Genomic DNA, 22,151 nt, shown 5'->3' on the forward strand with positions numbered 1-22,151 from the left:
TTTATGAAAACACTCGTGTTGGAATGTTGTAAGAGTTATTGATTTTGTTTTTTATTTGGTGCAAATTATGGATAATTAGGTTACAGTAAAACCATGCACTCATTGGAGTGAATTATCTAAATCAGAAATATTGAAATGGTTAACAATTATTCATAGATTCCGCCATCGAGGTAAATTACTATGCCAGAGTACTGTGTTGTTTCACGCCTTGACTCAATTCATTATCTTATATATTGCGGCGAAAATATGCAATGTTCACCTTTAAGGCTGGTAAGAGGCATAAAATGCACACTTGATGCCGTCGAGTTAAATTGCACGTATTTAAATCAGTTAGCGATAAGATGTTATTCTTACGTATCAAATATTTTATCAGATAAGTTTTCTTGTAGCAAAATATTTTGTATTATCTGTTTTTAATTTTTTTAAGACATTTCAATTCGCTATGACTTCAATGTACACATTACGTATTCACTTTTTGTAGAGCAATAATTGAAAGATTACAAGAATCAGCAAATATATTTTGCGGCCATGATTAGCTATTAGAATGGAATTCAACATGTCTATATTTTTGTCAATAAATAAAAAAGCTCTGACAGAGCGTCAATAATAATACTTTGTGTTGCTCTACTTTCGGCTACGTTTCGTAGTCATTGACATAATTAAAGTTTAACACCTCTATCGCGGTTATAATATTATGTATTAACAATATGTAAGTTTCTGATCATGAATACGTTTCCCTATATATCGAAACGCGCTCTACAAGAAGTAACAGTACTTTAGGTGCGCCATCAAAATGACACATTTTGTTTTTGTATTATATTTAATTAAGTAATTGCAGGATGGAATATGGAATAGATGACGATGAATTATTATGTCCTTTATGTTATATTTGTTAAGGATATTTTCATAATAATTATTTATTATTTGTACCTCGTGAGTTTTTAACAGAGTATGTATATGGTATTACCACTCTAACCGTTGAAGGTACTTATAAAAATATTATAATAATACCATCAATACTTTTTCGTGTGCACGAAAAAATACAGTTAAATGTAGTGTTTACGACTTAAAAAGATAGGTTTCACTTTGTTTTTCATGAAATACTTACTGAAATATACATTTGTTGTTCGAGCGTACCTATTGATCAACATGTTTGGAGATTTCTAGTAGCGTTACAAGGGACGCAATACGTGACAAGCAAAGATTTGTTTACTCTTTTAATCGTTTATTTACAATGCCGTTCAACACAAGCCACGTATTTCCGTCATCAAAACAGGAAGAGGACGTTTACAATTTCTAGGGTAATCATGGAAATACTAACACATACTCTGTGCTTGATTTAGATCGCCTAGGTACATAGTAAAAACAAATATAGTTTGAAGAATTCGGAAATTAGAATAAGATTAAGTACGTTTCAAGCTTTGAGATAATTTTATAAAAACAGTTTTTATCTTCTACGGTTAGACAGCCCTCTGTTAAAACTCGCCTGTTGGCTCGGCTTAATTTTTGGAGATATTTTTGTATGTTAATATCCACTGTATAGCAAATCTGAATAAGACATAACTTTAACCCAGAATTAATCAAGGTTTTGCAATAGGAAATGACGTAAATACTGAGTGCTAACAGACCTTAACATAGTTATTCTAGCGATAATTCACACTACGCCATCAAGAGCGGCGTATTCTTCTTAATATAATGTTATATTATATAGCGCGGAAATGTCTATATTGTCAATTCTATCAAATAGCCACTAATGAATAGCGGCACCTATGCATATAAAATTGGTACCTATATACGCATACAACATACCAACAGTAACATGTCATTTTCCTTTATGGTTATACGCGACAAGTCTGTGGGTTTGGCGTCATGTACGCAGTATACTGCAAGGAAATTTGTTGCAGCATTTGAAATACAAACTATATTTCGTCATAAACACCCTTTTAATATTTATTGTTAAATACAGTACTTGAACCGCAAGTCTATCTCTACTCATTTCGTGTTGGTGCATTTCTAATTTTACTGTAAGCCTCACTCCATACCCCTATAGGTACATAGATATATAAGTGATTGTGAAATTTAACATGTGATTACATTATATACATTAACACATATTATTGAGATCAACAACAGTCAAGCTTTAGCTAAATACGTAGGTATAATATAGATACTCATTTCGCGTAGAATTAGAGGGATTTGAGTACATGTATCTACTTAGACGTAGATATTCCACTACCGAAGTTAAAAAACAGAACTTTATCGATTTATTTGTTACCAATTCATTAACCACATAAACGGCAGTCTAATCACAATTTATCGATATTGTAAAGAATCATTAAACGATTTAAACTATTTAACAACTTTAAATATGTATTTTTTTTATTACTCGTAGTCTTATATTCGACTAGTTTCGATGATACAACTTATGTTATGTGCCCAATAAAATTTTTGTTAAACTTAAATTGTAAAGAACCCACCAAATCTGGATGGAATAAAATAATTATCAACTTGACTCTCATTGAATTAATTGGACACCAACATATTTTGGATAGTTGACAATGACATGCCTAAATAATAAACTTTAAATACTTACACAATAGGCCTATTGTTCCTCACTAGAAGAGAAAAATAATATGCACACAAAAAATAATATCTACTATAAACTAATATTAAAACAACTGGAATAAGCTAATCAATACGCACATATTTTCATTCTATTTATTTTAATTTTTCTCTTCCTTAGAGGAACTTTACATTTAGTACAATAAAGGGGTATCAACACTATAACACTTATACAATAGTAAAATAGAATGTAATAAATTTAACAGGATTCAACTTATTTACATAGCATTACTTTATAGTTTATAGGATAGATGATACACGAAAAAAAAACTATAATTTTATAATATGTAGCCGGTACCTACATCAAAATCGATTTCATTTATTTGAAATAAACTTTTAATCTTTGTTGAATAAATTATGAAATTTGTCTACTTCAGGATTAATACAGCAAAGAAATACATAAATAAAGATGTGGATTGATATTCGACAGTTTACATATATTTAATATTCATGGATTATTAACCTTGTAAGGTATACCAAGTCGGTGCTAAGTATACAAAGGATAAGCACACAATAACTATAAGGTCAATAGTTGGTGCATTATTAAATAATATAACCATATCGTACCTACTATCGCCACGTACCCTTTATCAACGATTAGTGGCGGGTAGTAAGTAAAGCGTACGATCATTTTCAAAATTTGCTGGCCTAAGGCAGACGGCGAAACACCAATAAGCTTAAACTGTACCTCCCGTTGGAAATTATGTACCGTTGCCACATAGCAAAATAGAGGTAGGAAGATCACATATAATAAAAAAAATAATAATCAATGCCGATAACTGGTATGTAACTGATCACGTTTTATGTCGCATATATATAAAAATTTTCCTTGTCCCTATTTGCACACACCTTTTATATAGGTCGGCCATGCACCCACGATTTCGAAGTGATCATTTACCAGCAAACCTGTTTGCTTATCGGCCGGCCGATTGTTTTAAAAATATAAGAAATAAATTATTTTACTTTCACTCTATTTTATATAAATTAACTAATAATAATTTGATAACGTCGTCACGCCAAACTATAGCTTAAAGAGCACAAGAAAGATTAATTCCACGAAAACAATATATACCTAGTTGTCTTCTCTGCTTGAACATTCGAATCTTCCTGCAATGTGCAAATGGAATGTGTTATTAAAGTAAAAATGATAAAGTTTTCGACTAAAAACCTTTCAGTTACCTCAATCCGGCGTCTAATCTTTCTTCTCTCCATCGTCAGGATCTTTTAAGGTGTGCCATTGAGCAATAGGGCGTCGCGGACTAGCCAGCATGTCGGACCAGTGGCGAAGTTCCGTGCCAGACGCGTTGTATCCAAGGACCACCTTTCCAATAGGCTCCGACGTGCCGATGCGATCGTAGTCAACCACCGTAATCACTAGATTCACTTTCTGCAGCGTAATTTAAAATTAGTTTCTACATTGTAGTTATGAATTATGTAGAATAATGTAGGAAAGTAAAATATCGTGATCACTTAAACATGGCATGACTTAAAACATGCAATTAGGTATTAAGTTATTTGTATTTTAAAGACGTGCTGATAGGGAGGATAATGAAACCATGTTGCAGTATCCCCAACGGCTGAAGACAAGTCGTGAGGATGATATATTGTTGTGTAGTTAAGCTTGCGTGGATGGTGTTTAAGTTAGGGCCTGAGAACGTAAAGCGAGATTGGTTTTGGACTGAATGAGTCAAGGATGCTATTGCAGAATTGGATTAAATGTTAAGACACTGATAAATACACTTAATATTATGTAAGTACTATCAAATTAGGTGCTAAAAGGCAGTTTACATGCTAGCTGTGTTCACATTAGTAAATAGACAGTGAAATAAATACGTAAATACTTACTCAATACATTCAAAATCATAGCGGATATAAGCATACAAAATAGAAAAAATAAAAATAGTAGAGATAGAAGAAGAACGAGGAACTGGATTCCTTAAACCATAAGTAATTACAATTTGAAGTCACCAAATTGCAATGCAGTCACGAGGGGAGATTGTTAAACACCACTATGTTGCAAGGTTTAGGACTGTGGCTTGATATTTTTTGAAGTCACATTCCTTAAGCTTCCTGCGAAAATAGACATCTTCATACGTGACAATAAGTCATATATAAAGATAAAAATTCTCCCCATTGAAAGACCTAATGAATAGTGGCTTCAAAGAATACAAAGCTGGGTTTTTATGGGGTTAGACAGTTAGTTGGAAAAGATAAAGTTTAAAGTTAAAGGAAGACAACGAAAAAGATTAAACCTACATTTAAATTAAAAGTGACAAGGTATAAAATGTAACCGAGTTAGTTAGATACTGGGTATTGTTTGTGAGAGTAAGAAAGAAATGGGAAGTGGTTTTCGGATTAAAGTAGTAATATACGTTGAACAATACAATTTCATACGCTTGTCTTTGGTAAGAATTTCATGAAGCAAACTTTACCTGACACAACATAAAAGAAAACATTGAACACATAACACTAAGGACGGAGGAAGGTCATGGATGCAAGTGGTGTATACAATATTAATAATTATGCTTACAACATTTAGTACACAACACCAAATCGTGCACAGGGAAGACAGTTATTGTAATGAAAAATACATGTCATATGACGTGACTATTTTCATTGTTGTTTTGCAAGTTTTTCATTCTACACTTGTCTAGGCTGTGCACTATACCAAATCTCTTATGAATCTCGGCTCGCACCTGTATTTGTTCGAATGGTACTTCAAAAGTAAATGACTCGTTGTAATAGGGATTCAGTGTGCATTTCTTGATGCTCGTTTTCTTCTTCTTGAGGCGTTTTCCGTTTTGCATAAGAGCTATCTTTACGTACGGATCTGTTGAAGATGAGAACCGGAGTCGCATATGAAAGAGAAATTAACAATAATCAATTAGTAACGTTATTAATCAATACTTATAGGTAAATCGGTGATTTGGTTGTAAATGTTCATGTAAATATATTATGAAGATTTCCAAAAAACAAAGCGTAATACCTAATGATGTCTAGTATTAAGTACCTGCACACTGTGAAAATAAAACATTGGAACTATTTATGCACCATTGACAATATAAATCTAAATATTGGCATAAGTGCATAAAACAAAATACTAGCCTTGAATTAGAAATGTGAATGAAATGAAAGTGTTCAATGTTCGGAGGTTGGAAGGCATCGAGTGTGTGCGAGATTACGAACCTAAATATAATAACTACACTAACTTGTCACTTGAGTGTGGAGATATCAGTCTATGGTATTATAAGCGTATCGACAAATATCTACATAGTGAAATAGGTAAAATATTAATGTAGAGGCTTGTCAAAAAGCTAGCTGCACATGCATGGTGGTAAGATAACTAGATATATATTTTGGGCACTCAATAATATTCTATGCGCCATACACACCATTAGGTTGGTATAAATATACTTAAATAAACTTAAATCCTGTGAAATCAAAAAGTATGTTAAAAGTGTATTATTCGTTCTGTTTTACCTGAAAGACCACCGACATCCATTTTCTTCAGGTTCTTCGCTTCCAGTATGACGACTGTGAGTTTTCCTGCCGTCGGCACATAACGCAATGAGAAACATATGTCTCCCAACTTGTTATCCTGCAATTGTGCGAAGAAATGTAAATTTACTTGCTTAATATGTTATATTTCTTACATAACACTAGGTAAAACAAATTATTTATAACTAACTGGATTTTTATGTTTATGTACTTTGTTCTTGTGCAATTTTTTGTAGATACTAGTAAACGTTTGAAGTTATTGTTCCCTCATACCATGTGGTATCATGTTTTATTACCTACTACTTCAGTATTATACTTTGGATGTGAGTGTGGAAGATAATACGGGAAAAGTAGTGTGTAAGGAATAATAGATTTCATAAAACGGGTTGTAAAGCTGTATAGAAAAAATACAAATAAAAGGTACGGGCCTTAAATAACGCGGCTCAGGGCGGATCAGGGCACTTAAATTTGCGATCACAAAACAAAATATATGTAAATGAATATAACAGTAGCACCGTGTCACCTAAAAGCATAATAATATGGTTGTTGGTTCATCGGTACAGAATTTCGGTTCTTGTTTTAGGATTAGTTGTTTTCAAAGTCTGTAATATTGGGAGGCAACGACGAGTTTGGAACCGAATTTCTGCTCCAAATCACGTGTTTGGAACGCATAGCCCATAAACAGTTGAGTTTATAGCCTCAAACAGAATGGAGTTTGCATCTAGACATACTCACATTAAAATTGGACGAACACTTTCATTGCGTTACATATAACGTTTTAGCACATACGATATTTAATTTTATCTAATAACATTAAAGTAAATACGGCACATATAATTTGTTTTTAACATACATACGTAAATTCTAATCGAATAAAACATAAGAACACACAACAACGTTCATATTATATCAAACAGAAATTATAAAGCATTTTTATTATCCGCTCAAAAAGGTATAGGTATATTTAATATTGGTAGACGAAGACAGGAAATAGAGTGTATTTATTACGATCTGTTGCCGAAATGAAGCCAATTTATAATTCGTGACACCCAGCTCAGATCATCAAGATGTAAATTACAATGTTATAAAGGAACATGTATTGATTGCTTACCTTTTATATAGAATCTCTTATCTTATATAAGATCCTATAACAGTGGATGCCTATTAACTAACAACAATATTACCTTCCCTGATGTAGCCTAGTCTGCAAAGAAAGACTAACCATTTTAGAAACAGATCGCAATTATTTAAAACTCAGAATAGAGATACCTACAAAGCGGGATAGACATACATAATATGTACATAGGCACAGCTACATAAATGATCCACTAACGTAACGTGTAACCCGTTAAAATTTAAAAGGTCACACTTGATTGAATTATTCATGAATGGCGACTTTTTTACGTATGTTTCAAAGTAATTACCATTTTAATTTGTGTCGTTAGTGGATTATTTCGAGACTTTAATTTGTAACAGATTATGAAAAAAATATTTAATACAACCAACACTAGACAACTCACACATTCATAATTGTTGATAAGTGCACAGTTAATTAAAACTTCTAACGAAAGCTGATGTTAGTGAATATTTGTGAATTGGAATGTACCATACTTATAATAATTAATTTATTTAATTTATTATAACATTCAAGTTTTCAAAAAATCGTCTGTAAGGTTCTTTTATATAATAAATATTAATGTGCTGGCCGTAATATTAATTCCAAGTTACAAGTTGTCAACAGTAGTGTAGAATTAAATAGAATACAATGTTTAAATTTTCTATTATGATGTAAAACTTTAGTTGTGATTACTATTTACTTCTTAGAACGGATTTTAGAAAGTGTGATCAATATTTAAATATTATTAAATTTATCTCATTCCATTGGTGTTAAAGGAGGCTAAAATATTTGTTAGGTTTAAGTCAATATGAAAATTACCCTCTACACCACTGCTACACAATGAAATGTGCATGCTGCAACACTTTGGTTCTTTATTAGACAAATTATACTTACTCGTTATAGGATGAATGTCAAGTAACTGCTCGGATATTTTCTAAATAAAAGCACAGAGTAGATACATACAGAGTGAAAGCTTCCATTGGGTGTTCAAAATGTATACCTATGTGAGTGGCACAGGGAGATAAAATAAACAAAACGTTTGAAACAAATGTATTAAATAGTCCACTGCTGGGTACAGACCTTTTGCACGGGGGATTTCGCCGAACACAGTGCCGAGTCTCGTACCAATGACATGACAAGTGGATTGACTTAGCATCTGCATGATAACATCATTAATTTGGTCTCTAGAGTTCTTTAGTAGAAATGTTTATCCGTCTTCCACATTGAAAATAATAAATTAAAATATTATCACATTACAACTTCGTAGTTGAATCTTTGGGGTACTTAAAAAATGATTTATTTTTTAATTTTTACGTTATTGTCAACATAATATACACTATCAGTACAGTAAATCATTATTATTAACACTCCTTTTACTATAGATTTAAAAACTAAGCACTATTATTTTAAATTAGAATAACAGATTTTATGAAATCCGTGCATCAAAAATAAATATGCACGGCGAGCATCGAGTGCACGGCTTTTAGTAGTGTACCTATCGCGGAGCAAATGTATGAAGCTTGGTCTCTGTATATTTATTTACTCATGTGATAAAAGGCCAAAAGAACCAAGGTATGTGTAACTGAACAGCAAACTAAATTTCTCTACAATAGTTTGTATCAGGGAAGCTGGTGATATTTTAAATTTAGTTAGTTACGATAAGCCCGGCAAGGTAATACTTCAACAAATAGAAGGACATATATGTATATAACGTTCAACATGCAACAGTCTTCAGCCGCAGTACGAAACAAACCAAAGTGTTGGATGGATGTAAACAAATGTAAAACAAAACAAAAAACATGGTATGACAGGGTATTATAGGTATAAGGTGAATGATTTCCATAGACTTGTTCGAGAATAGATATGAATCAAAATACTACTAATCGTACCATCCGCGTCCCGTAAACAACGCAGGTAACTCTCTAATACCGTACCAATTATTTTTAAGTCGTTGTAAATAAGACCTTTACGATACATCGAGTATCTACTTTTAAAGCTGTGGAACTTGTAAGGTAACACTCAGTTATTTAGTACAATATTTATTTTATATCAGGTATAAATCTTGATGTGTCTCAAAATAATACTTACGTGAATGATCATTTCGTTTTTGAAGCGGCATGCAAGATTGTTCAGGACACAATCAAACACAGCCAAGCAGAGCAGAGAAAATATGGAGAAAAAGAGAAAAACCAAGTAAATACATTTTGCTTTCGAAATTAACTTTGTCAGAAAAATAAATCACGACTCAAACCATGTTGAGGTTCCTTGACTGCCGCAGCACGCGGTGCCCTCAATGATATAATCCACTTCTTACTAAATAAATGAATATGTAATAAAAGCACACTTCGTCAAGGACCCTCTGATTTAAAAAAAAGTGCAGTAAAATCGTAAAAATGTTTGCCATTCCTTCAGAGCATCAGGTTATCAAATGAATACGCAATAAGGTAATATATTAATATAATGGGTATTTAGTATATTCCAATAATTTCACTTGAAAGAATGGAGTTTTATGAAAACAACGCTGTTCTGCCAAAACACAAAACCTTAATCAAAATTAGAAGAAACGTAATATAATATTTGTTAGAACTGATTGAACCATGTGTGTTTTGCCAGCCTAGCCTAAGCTAATAAAAAAAGATAAAAATAGTTTCCTTATTTAAAATTATTGAGTACCTACGTATCCCATTGATGTACCTAGTTAAGATACCTTTCGTTTGTTTATGTGCATTCTTGAGAAATATTATGATCGATCTGGATCGTTTTGTGTGAGTCAGATATGACTGTTGATGTGACCTGGGTGTTACTGTTAACGATGTTGTCAACATTACCAATCGTGATTTATCGCAACATTACGTTCATATCAACCTAGATTGTTATTTTAAACTGTCTATGCGTAATAAATAGAAAAAAAAGTTAATAACGTAAAAGATTAAAACCTATACATCGCCGGAGTCTGTGTTGTATGTAAAATAACTCATATGTATTGCGATAAAAATTATCCCTCGATTAATTCAAATGTAATATAAAAGTTTAATGCATTGCTTTTAATCCGGTCCTTGTTACAACCAAGCGTGAGTAATAATGTATGATGTCAATGTCGGTGGTTAAGCTATTCACACCAAGTCATTTTTGTCGTGAAACGCTGAAAATTGAAGCCTTTTACATTTTTATTGTATGAGTTAATTAAGTATCGGTTCAGCTTAAAAATAATACAGGTCATTTGCTGCTATCGTTGAATCAATAAGATGCGAATTGTACAATTTAGAATAATCGTTCTATATTTATACATTTGCGTCGGAGCTCATAGACACCTGTTTACAATATAGCCTCAAGTTTTAGTTGGTATACGCAATCGTACCTGCCCTCCTTCACCTTCCACGCTTTGTAACTCACGCCACTCTTCAATGGTCTGTGCCAAGTCCACCTGGCACAGCGGCACCTTCACTTCACCGATCTGGTCGTGCTTCGAGAATCGATCGAAGTCGAATATAGCAAACACGAGAGTTTTATTCATTGCATCAGCGTATGGGACATTCTGAATGGAATAAATGATTAAGTCATTGTGTAAGTTATTATTAAATAACATTTGCATGATAGATGTGTATTTGATAAGTAATAACTAACCTTAAATACGAAGGTTTCGTTAAAAACTGGACTCAAAGTTTTCCGGTGGACCTTGGTCTCAAACTTTTTCTTTTTGTCGGGGAGTAAGTAAACTTTTACGTAAGGGTCCGAAGTCCCGCCCATATCCAGAGCTGGCAAATCTTCAGCTTGAATAACGGTTACTGACAGACTGTTACTATTAAAGTCATACTCGAGCTGTAAATAAACATTCGAAAATATTGTTTATTCATTCATTCAACAATGGAAAAAATATAAATAATTATAGCGATGACGCTAAAACGTGAATGAAAAATATAAACTTAAATCAGATGTTTATATTAAAATCGTATTGAACAGTAGAAAATAAATAAATGGAGAAGTTAAGAGAAATGGCAAATAAAATATTATTACTCTACGTAACCATAAAGTTTGTTTTCTTTAATGAATATGAAGCGCCAGAGTTTAAAATTACAATCATACCGTGTTTCACTCCTTTGTCCACAACTGATTTCTGTAATCACATAATCACCCACCTTATATTGAAGTTTCCCTAGTTTCTGTTCCTCCTTCTTTGAGTCGCCGTCGTCTGGCTCCTCAGCATTCTCCGTGAGCTCTTCCATATCAGGCTGAACCTAAATGCACGTCCCGCGGCAAATTTCACATGAATATCATATTTCTTATTAATAAATTACACGTTTAGCCTCATTTACTGTGTCAAGATTTTCTTCCTATGCTTTTTTATATCATATTTTTTTTAAATATATAAGTAATATGGGTCGTTATCCAATTCATGTTACTTGTTATATAATCATAAGTAAATTACATCCTTAATTTGATAATGACCAGAGCCAGCTTAAAAACTAATTTCGTGTATACGAATCACGTCCGATGTTATCATCGTCGGGGTAGGTCCATGTTACAAATATACTGAAACATTACCTTTTCTTTGTATGCTGAACCTAGGAGCTGGACGGATTTAAGGTCTACACCTTTCATTCCCTTTTTCCCATCCTTAGAACGCCGCTTGCGGAAACATCGCCTGATGCAGCAGAAGCATATCCCGAGCACAACCACGGCGACTCCTACGTGTCAATTCAAATTATATGCATACATTTTCCAACAAGTTCCTAAATTAATTTAATTTAATTTTAATTATTAAACTTACCGACAAGTATGGCCACGAGTTGCCATGTTTCCATGTTCATCTTCCGAGCCATTTCAGCTACTTTTTCCTGCCCGGGAATCGTTTCCTGAACTTGAGCCACGGTTGTTGTTGGCGTAGAAGAGATCAGCGCAGGATCAGCTATATTAAAATGTTTTTAATTTCCATTGCAACTCATTTTCGATAGAGGACAATGACGAAAACAAATTGGACTGTCATGATATCGATGCAACTTCAGAGAGTTATTCAAGATTGAAGGCGTAGACAACGAGCGGAAGCTGTAGAACTTCATCGAAAATTATGTCTTTGTTTAACACTGGATTAATGTAACATGTTAAAAAACATGTTGATATTGAACTAACTATTAATCTCCATCTGTACTCACTTGTATTCATTTTGGTAACTTCAGGTTCTTTAGATTCTTCTACGGGAGTTTCGGGTGGCCCCGCCTCGCGGCGCCACCGTATCTGCGCTCCCAGCGTTGGCGACATACTTGCACCTGTCATCCAGTGAACGAGCAAGTAGGTAATTTAATTTAAATAATATAAAATTAACTGCACCATTTTGTTTTTTTAATAATACTATTTAATCCGTTACCTGTTGTAAATTATAATTTTATAAATATACAGCTGTTCTTTTCAGACCTGTCTACTATAATAATGTACATTGTTACTGTAATGTTAATATTTGTGTAGCAAGTATTTCTCTTAAATACAAAAAAAAACCCTTAAATATTTTGTTAAGACCGAGACTCATTTAAACATTTTATTTAAAACGCTACAAAATTGTAAAAATCATTAATGCATTGTAACAAAATCTCATTACCTTTCTCCATCAAAGTTAATAGCAATTATCGATTCTTTTTACTGTTGACATTTTAAACGGAAATTTTAGCAAGTGATTAATTGCACTGCGGGAGCATATAATGCCCTCGGGAACGTAAGAAAAAAGATAAAAATGGCCGTAGAAAATTATAGAGATAAATGAAAACAAAGGGTAATTTAGACGTTGTCATTTACTGAAAAAAGTAGCTGAAATTTTTTATTGTAATGCTTTTTTGATGTGGATATATTTTTTACATTCATAGAGAATTGTCATATAATTTATTATCGCATAATCGTATTTTTTGTCAATTGCAATTACAAAATGTTACATGATGCTAGCTCTGGTTTCGTTAGGTGTAAGAGATTTCACAGACATCAGTGAAAACTTAAGAAATCGGTACTAGCTAACGCCTATGTAGTAAGAACAAGGGTAAGATTTTAATCCTATTTAGACACTTATTATTTAATTCTTAGAATGATTAATAAGACTCCGAATAGTTATAGACTGGCGTTCAAATTAAAACGAGTCGAAGGGCAGGTATTAAATTGCTAGGATCACAGTGAATATTGTAATGGCAGAAAGCAAGTTAATGATTGCTGAGATTTTGTTCACTACTGACCTTTTATTGATGCCTTATGGAAGAACTTGTCACTAGCTGTACGTTATTTATTTATGTAGTCACTTTGCACAAGTTTGGTTCATTTCTGTGGAATATTATATGGAACTGGTAGCCGTTGGCCGTAGTGAGGCCAGGATGGCGAGGCTGCGCGCGCACGCGATCGATTGCTGCTGCGCGCTGCGATGCTTCTCCGTTTTCAGTTCCTAGCCAAGTAACGATGTTTACGTCACTCGTTGCGTACATTGACGAATTAGCTTAAAACGTTAATGGTTGAATGTACGCTGTACGCGCACTCACAACGCATTGATTCGAGCTTATCATTATTTTGTATGATGTCTCAATAACCAGAGCCTTAAATGGAGAAAATTTAAAAAAAAAACAATTTTATCTGTCGCGAGAAAACATGATATTAACCTACCGTTCAATATAATATCCCAGTTCCAAACTTTATAATGAAATGATTAGCTTTCTCACGGCTGGCACGGCTTACTTTTGGTTGGGCGAAAAGCTTTAGGGCGTTAGTTGGGTCTACCACGAAAACGAAAACGGGGAAGTTGGTGAGGTTGAGGTTGAGGTTTGGTTGGGCCCCGATGTGTTTTTGTACGGACATGGATTATTACCACTATACACATGATACTAAAACCGGAATTCGAATTCGTCTAGTATTTCGTCAAAAGATTTTCGAACATCGTCGAAGGATTTAACATCTCGAGAAGACCGAAATTATTATTTGTTCTCGTAAATCAAATGTCAATTGCAATTGCACTTACAATTAATAGTAAAGATGATAGGCCTCATGCTGAGAAAATGAAGTGCAATAGATTATTATTGTATTTTCGACGACCTATAAGTGGATTAGACGTGAGCTCATGTTAGGTGACATTCTACACCTTTCATTTTTCCATGCACTTAAGTGAAATAGTTAGGAATTCAAATGGGTCAAATTAGATTTTACAATCAAGTACTGATAATACCAGCATTAACTCATTAGTTTGAGTAGTCAGATTTGATATACAATATCTATACTTAAAGGGAGTTTGTGTGCATAGATTAATGATAAGTCGGTGGCTCAACATAAGTGCGACCAGACGCCTCCGTGTCGCCCACGCAGAGTTCTATGACGACTTGCGGGTCGATTCCCGCCATGGTAATTCTACTAGTTAGTAATCAAATCGCCTTACAAAGCCGCACAGCCACACTATCATACTTGTTAATTACAGCATGCGACTAATTAATTTTGATTTATATGTTAATACGATGAATTTTATACATAGTTTAAAGCCCTCGCATACATTTTGCTTTGGAGTTGATCTTGTCTTACTAGAGAAGATTGGGTAATTTGATATCTGAAAGACTCACAGATACAGAATACAAGAGATTTAGAAAATAAAACATTTTAATTAGAGTAGAGTGTGCATAGTTCTAAATTATTACGAATACTACTATGGCTTTTTTAGACTCAATATATTATCTATGGTTTTCGTGTCAACTTTTATAATAAAATAAAATAATATCACCTTAGGTTTACCATTTTCGATAAATGTATAACAATAATATTATTATGAAACCAAGTTCCTATCTTCCTGTACGTTTATTTCGCATACCTACATACGCCTATATAATAATTGTTAAAATGTCCGGTTTCTAACAAGGCCCGCTATCGATGTGTTTGGCGTTTATTTGTGTTGTAGAGCAAAAAATACTAAGATTTTTTTAATTCCTTATTATTAAATTGTAAGGTATGTAGTGATATGTTGCAATTTATATTTTTTTTTTTATATTTTATGATGATTTTAATAATAATGCGAATGTAATTTTAAATATAATAGACGGCAAACAAATTGAGCACACTACCGCGTTTCAATTATACATACATATATAAAGTTTTGTTACGACACCACTTACGTGAAATTGTTTTTCCGGATTAAAAGTCCTAAGGTGTTTTTTTTTTTTGGGATAAAAAGTAGATTGTATTCTTCCCAGGGTTTCAAACTATCTCCATTCAAAATTTCATCGCGATCGTTTCAGCCGTTTAACCGTGGAAGAGTAACAGACATACAGTATAACTTTCGCATTCATAAGTATGGAAGTAAGGATAACTACTTATATATAGTCTAAAGAGTTTATTTCTAGGCTCAGTGAAGGAAGTATACCGTATAGATCACAAATGTCACTGCACAATGAGACGTCGAATGTTTATTATGGAGATTATGATTCGTCGACTTTAATTGAACTATTTTCTCTCAATAAAAGCAAGTACCTAAAGCAATATTTAAAATCATGAGAAACAGTGAGTAACTGTAATTTCAAAGTACACTGAATAAATTCAGTTATATTCAGACAAAACCACGCAAAATTTGAGATAAATTTGGCCAGGAAGTATTTGCAAACGGTTGTAGGTGTAACCTACATATTTGGCAGTTGATAATGAATCGTGTTCCCACTTTCATGAACGTACTTCATTTAAGATAAAAGGATTTTTACATTCGTTTTATTGCGTAAGTTTTTGGAAATGAGTACGACTTAATTACTGGACTGTTATGTAACGCTATGTAGGTTAAATGACAGATTTTGATTAGAAATAACGCACCGATAGATCTGTCAATGAATAGATTCAATTTAACATAACTAAGTACTCATTATAAAATATAAGTTTTATCTTGGGAGAACGTGTAAGTTTTTCGTTGCTCTAAAAGATGTCGCAGCTGAGAGCTGAAGCTGTACGATACATAATGATTATGTAGGATGAGATGTACTCGTATGATAATTATAAATCTATAAAAACATATTTAGATACATATAATAAGATATGCATTTACTCAGCGAACTCCGTACAGGCGAAATTTTTATTAAATAAGCTTTGTATGTTGCGTACAAAATATTTTCACGCCTTGGTGTAGATTATAGATTAGCTTAAACAAGAAGAAGTTTGCATTAATTTATTGCTTTTCTTTATAACGTCAACGATAAAGACGAAGACCGAAATGGGCAGTGTTCATGGCATTCGCTCTTGCTGTTTTATGATTTTATGTAGGTAAAATGATTCAGTTACATTGAGATGGGACAATTAATTATAAAAGCAAATAGTTTGCGTTATTATTTCTAGGTTTATACAAAAACGGTTACTTTATATTTGCATTATTTTAGTATCTGTCACAGACAGTGCATTACAAAACATAGGATCCCAATCATACAAATTATAATTCTTTATTAAAATCTTGTTTCCACGTAAAAAAAACTATGTTTAAGGTTTTAACATTATGAGGGCACTTTGCGTAATTGAATGTCGTTATTATGTGATTTTACTATAGTAACTATTGAATATATAGTAATCAATATAATTATAAAATGCTTCAAATAGGTAGATATACCTATCTACCTATGTAAAGCACATAGATAGATATACCTAATCTACATATCCGTAGGACCGCATGGAATTCACGAAACTTGGATACTGAAATGTTAAAATTGCATGTAATAGTTGATAATGACGTCACAAAATAGTTCTCGCATGCCAGAGATCATTTACTATTGACTTAAGAGATAACTAACCCACAATTGCTTTAGCGTAATTAATTAATATTTTAATTGTACTTAATTTATTGTATTAAAACATTTAACAATAGTCTCGATGAAAAATATCAATTTTAAATCACATATTGTTGGAGTAGAGATTGGAACCGTTCCAAATAATGTAAATGCGGCGCCAAACGACCTTGGAGAAGGATGGAGTCACCCTCACAGTGCTGATATTGAGTGCCATTATTGGCACAAATTCCGTTGAAACTTAAACTTAAAACGATCCGTTATAACTCTATCAACTTGCAGTTTTATAACGTTTCTTTGTGTAACATACTAATCACCACGATAATAATAAGAGCCACTGCAGCATTGGGATATTTATTTAACTCAGTAAGTATAAGCAGATGTTTATATTGTTAATTGTTTTTTGTAAAGTCGTTTCTGTAGTATAATTTCAATTAGGGTATAGGTTTAAGGAATACAATCTAGTCTTAATGTAATTTAGTGCTTAAGAATTCTTTATAACGATTGTGTTTTGTGTTATGCCTTTTGTTAAATTGTAGGCTTACCAGGAATATAAGTGTTATTTTATATAAACACACACTTACAACTATTATCCCCAAAGAGATAGGCAGAGGCGCTACTGGTGTAACCGCTTTTCACTGAGCGTGTTCCGTCTTATGAATTATGATGTCATAAGGGCGAGCCTAACGCTATACGGGAGACAAATTTTATACTCCAGACTGATACTGAGTACGAAACCCTCATGTCAATTTGCTCTACCCGGAGATTGAACCTGCGACCTCAGCACTGCAATCGTACCACACTACAACTACGCCAGCGAGGCAAGTGTTATATTTTGCTAAAAATAATAGCACAGTATTGATTTCACGCGTCTCGATAGCTCGTTTATGAGCAGTAACTTAAATGAGATGAAGTGGGTGTGCCTCTACTCTACGATGTACGTATATGAACTTAATCTTATTCAGTTATACGCATGGGTTATGTGCCTACATCCAAACATAAAAAAAATGCGCGGATAGTATTTTTGAAATGCGATGCGTATAAAAATCTACTTTCAAAACATCTTGTTTGAGATCAAATGTTTCTTTTAAATAAGATTCATGTTTTTTTTTCTAAATATATATTATACATTACTTACGAGTAATCTTAATGCATTCAAAAGCTATGAGTCAAATGTAACAAAATTACATCAAGAGTAACCCACCCTCACAGTCGTCACTGCATCTTCTGGAACCAAAAGTTGATACTCATAGGTTTACACATGATGCCAAAAATAAATAAATTAATTCAACTGCTTCGGTAACCAAAGATTATATAACTATTATATGCAAAGTAGCGAGTCTTGAAATTTCAAATATTTTATTCAATTGGAGATAATAATTTTCATTATTTTATAATATAAACTATTGTTAGCACTTAATCATAGCGTAATATAGAAATGGAGAACTGTTAAACGCTATGATTTTTGGAGACCGTTGCGCATCGATGTTAATAAACTGAACTCGACTCCATAGTAGTACATAGTGGAGAACGTGAAATTTTTACTATACTCAGAGGAGAATAGTCAAATTTATTAGTAGATTAATAGTACTCAGATTTATATATACGAGTATAGTATGAAAAGAGAAGTAAAATTTATTTAACCGGTTATCATTAATTATGTCCAAAAATTTATTCAGGCTTTAAATAATAGCCTCTGCTTAGCTAAATATCGGAAGCATTGGCATTATAATTTAAAAGATTTGCCATCGAAGGAAAATCTGCGCATGTTAATGGCGACGGCAGATTTTATCGTGGCCGAATCCAGTTTCCACAAAACTCGAAACGGACTGGAGGTAAGAGGATCTCTGTTTTATTATTAGCAATTTTCCATTTAAGTCCCGGTATTTGAAAAATCCTGGTACCGCAATTAGCGTGTGTGAAGGGTATTTATTACATTTTACTAAGTACAAGAATAGTTTATTAATATCTTTCGCCTATTTTTTGCTTTATGAAACAATATGCGCCATGTTTTAGGCAATACATTTTTAATTTAAATTATGTATATTTTAACTAATCGGATAACATCACTTTGCGTGCCTCGATATTCTGAATTTATTCACTAAGACTAAAAAGACATCAAAATCAAACAAGCAAGTAGTTTTAAATGAGACAGACAGTATTTATATTGGTTAAAACTGTTTACATAAATTAATAAAAATAAACAACAATAAAAAATAAATAAACAATTTAAAAGAAAAATGTAGTACGGTGAGTATTATACTCAAACATATAAACGGGTCTCTACCCATGGGTGGTCTGTTTGTATAAAATAATACAGAAGGCCCGATAATGCTCGTGGGTGAGATAATAATATTTGCGCACAATGATAACAACAATACTACGTACATGAAACAAGAGTTCATGAATGTGGTACAATTTTAGAACATAATTCACTACAAAAATCCCTTAATCACTGAAACGATTCGTAGCGCCATCTATTTTAGAATTCAGAATGTAAAATTCCATAATTTCCCTAGAAAGTAGGTTACCGGTACAAAAAGTAGCCTATGTGTGAATTCTGTACACTATGACCTACCTGTGTGTCATTCAAATTCGTTCAGCTGTTTCTGCGTTTACTTCGCAAACATCTAAACATATATTTTTTTTCAAAAACTTTAGTTTATAATATGCGTAAGAAGCAAGATTAAAGATATATAGAAGACCATGACATTCATATTATTTCAGAGTTTAATTTTCTAAAACCCGAACGGTACATGTTTTTTCACAGTATTGGATTACGAATTGATCAATCAAAATTATTTATCTATACCTAAAAGCTAGATAGAGGCGCTATTATCTAGCTTGCGCACAGTCGCTGAGCTGAACTCCGTCCTATATAGTGATTTTATATCAATCTTTAATACTTTGTTGGGAATCGAAAAAGTAACGAATATATTTAGGACGTAATACAGTTAAATAATTAATTTCTGCGATGTTGTACATAGTACCGAAGTCTTTTATAACATATCAGATAAGTTTGTTTATACATTCTGGTTGCTGCATTGAAAAATAGTCTTATCGACTTATGTTAGTACATAAATAATATTTATAGTCGCAGTTTCCATCTTTTTTGTATTTAGAATAAAAATATAATGTTTATATTATATGCTTGTAGAGAGAGGAATCTTCATATTTTGTAGTACAAATAATTAAATGAACATTATTTTGTAATTTAGTAAGTACAAATCAATTGATATGCGACTAACGGAATGAAATTGTTAGCTTTATTGCAACTCCATCGCTCTGTAGGGTAAGCTTTAGAAGTTCTTAATAAATTAATCGCTCCTAATTAAACTTCGGTCGCAGCGGCAAATTTCATCGGAGATTAGCCAGGTACGCAGAATATATTATTATAGTGCATAAGTATGTGCGCGATACATTCTTGCACTTCCTATTCCTTCAGTCGGTGAGACAGCAAACCGGCATGACCGGAGTGATATCAGTTGTTGGACGAGCGGCTTTACGTGTTTTCCGAGGCCTATCCACCGAGCTGCGATTTAGTATTTTTTAAGATGAAAAAACTCGGTCACAAAGTTTTTGGCTCGACCGGAGATTAGAACCCGGGGCCTGAATACGGTAGTTGTACTCGTATCACGTACGAAATACAATTAAGCCATCGAGACAGTCAGAGCGGGTACAGTGAGGAATTTTTAGGATATAACTTAGGCTTAAAATAATTATTATGTTCTTAATAGTCACATGAAAAGCATAATATATTCATATAGAAAGCACATTGTGCGCATGTCCAAGTACGATATTATAAAATTACTAATTATTTTGTGGACCTAAGCATCACCAGGTGCCTTCATGTACCTAAAGTAATGTATTTAATGAGCTATTATCACTCAGAAAATTCAATATATTATAGCGTTTGCAAATAATTGAAGACGCGCGCTATTTACCTAATGCATCTTACTCAAGTAAATTACTTGTAGTTTTTCTTTCATCAAGAATGTTATGTAGATTAAACTATATTTAATTGTCGTTCATCATTTTACTTCTGAGTTTAGAAGTTTTGCTTATTAAAAATATGTTTACAATTTGAACTATATCATAAACATTCAAACTGTAAATACAATTATAATGTAAAGAGTCGAGGAACAATACTAAGGTTGCTTTAAAAGGGCGTATTAAGGGCGTTAACTGTAGAATAGCCGGGCCCTGTAATATATATTTACCTAATGTATGCGACCCTATATAATCGATCGGGTCAAGAATTGGCGGGCTACCATTTGCGTTTTCACTTAGTATAATATTTTAGACAGTTATTCTGGGGCGCGGTGGTGCGACGTATACATATAAAACCATAACTTTAATAAATGAAATATATATTTAGTAATTTTAATACTCACCTCTAGTAAGCACTAACTATAATTATGAACACTGTTGATAAATTCCATCACGTAGTTATCCACAATAAGAGTAGCGTTGAATGCAGTACTTGTAAGAGTACAACCGCGTCGTGGTGGGCTAGCCATGAAACTAAACTTGGTTTCAGCAGCGCTGTAGTCGCGCTCTTGCCCGTGCAGTGTTTCAGCGATTTCAGCGCAAACTGATTATTTAATTAAATAGACATTTGATATTAATTATATTCATAGATCGGATTTTATCGGGCATGTTTGTTTCATGACTTGGAGGATCATTTGTACATTAATTTGTTTGTTATGTGGAATTTTAAATGTACGGTGCCATTGAACCAAAAACTTTCCAACTCGTGTTTGTGGCTGTCAAAATGAAGTTGTCCTCTTATATTTTAAAGTTTATATTAATAATATTTATTATTCGTATGCCAATGCATCATAATAAATAGTAGGAAATAGCATTTTTAAAGATTGTTACTTCAAATATTTAGTTTATCTGGATATTTATAATATTCATTATAAATAATAATGACATTGAACTAAATAATAAATAATCGGGCCAATTGACTATTTAGATTTTGGCTCCTACGCAATAAAAAAATAACTCAATAAATTCAATTCTTGTTAATAATTAATTAAAAGGCCGTAGGTAATATATCTGAAGGCTTACAATATCGTGTTATTTAAATTTCCATCAAAAATAAATTTAATCAAGCCTCAGGTTACTGACAAATATTCAAATTTGAAAGCGCTAAA

At 32.8% G+C, this 22,151-nt stretch overlaps 1 protein-coding gene across 6 annotated transcripts; it reads right to left on the minus strand.

The window, feature by feature from the left end:
* Nucleotides 1–42: 42 nt before the first annotated feature.
* Nucleotides 43–21,522, minus strand: LOC115448725 (synaptotagmin 1). Of its 6 annotated transcripts, none has more exons than XM_030176262.2 (11): nt 21,387–21,522; nt 12,388–12,501; nt 12,006–12,143; nt 11,780–11,922; nt 11,374–11,466; nt 10,862–11,056; nt 10,596–10,772; nt 6,103–6,211; nt 5,319–5,452; nt 3,802–4,009; nt 43–3,729 (listed from the first exon to the last, which is right to left on the minus strand). In XM_030176262.2, exons 2-10 carry the CDS (start codon nt 12,491–12,493, stop codon nt 3,815–3,817), a joined length of 1,290 nt encoding a protein of 429 aa, XP_030032122.1. In that variant the 5' UTR covers nt 12,494–12,501; nt 21,387–21,522; the 3' UTR covers nt 43–3,729; nt 3,802–3,814. The 6 variants fall into 6 exon arrangements, with proteins under 6 accessions (XP_030032122.1, XP_030032119.1, XP_030032121.1 ...); XM_030176259.2 differs by having other exon boundaries at nt 6,103–6,220; XM_030176261.2 differs by having other exon boundaries at nt 11,374–11,472.
* Nucleotides 21,523–22,151: the final 629 nt, after the last annotated feature.

This window comes from Manduca sexta, chromosome 24 (genome assembly GCF_014839805.1).
Source record: "Manduca sexta isolate Smith_Timp_Sample1 chromosome 24, JHU_Msex_v1.0, whole genome shotgun sequence".
In the NCBI taxonomy this organism is placed as follows: domain Eukaryota; kingdom Metazoa; phylum Arthropoda; class Insecta; order Lepidoptera; family Sphingidae; genus Manduca; species Manduca sexta.

Excerpts from the sequence above, each read along its gene's own strand:
- LOC115448725 (XM_030176257.2), bottom strand. The coding sequence starts at position 12,493 with ATGTCGCCAACGCTGGGAGCGCAGATACGGTGGCGCCGCGAGGCGGGG. Across the intron at positions 12,144-12,387 it reads AGTTACCAAAATGAATACAA|CTGATCCTGCGCTGATCTCT; the intron begins GTGAGTACAGAT and ends ATTTTAATATAG. Across the intron at positions 6,221-10,595 it reads TGGAAGGTGAAGGAGGGCAG|GATAACAAGTTGGGAGACAT; the intron begins GTACGATTGCGT and ends GCACAATTGCAG.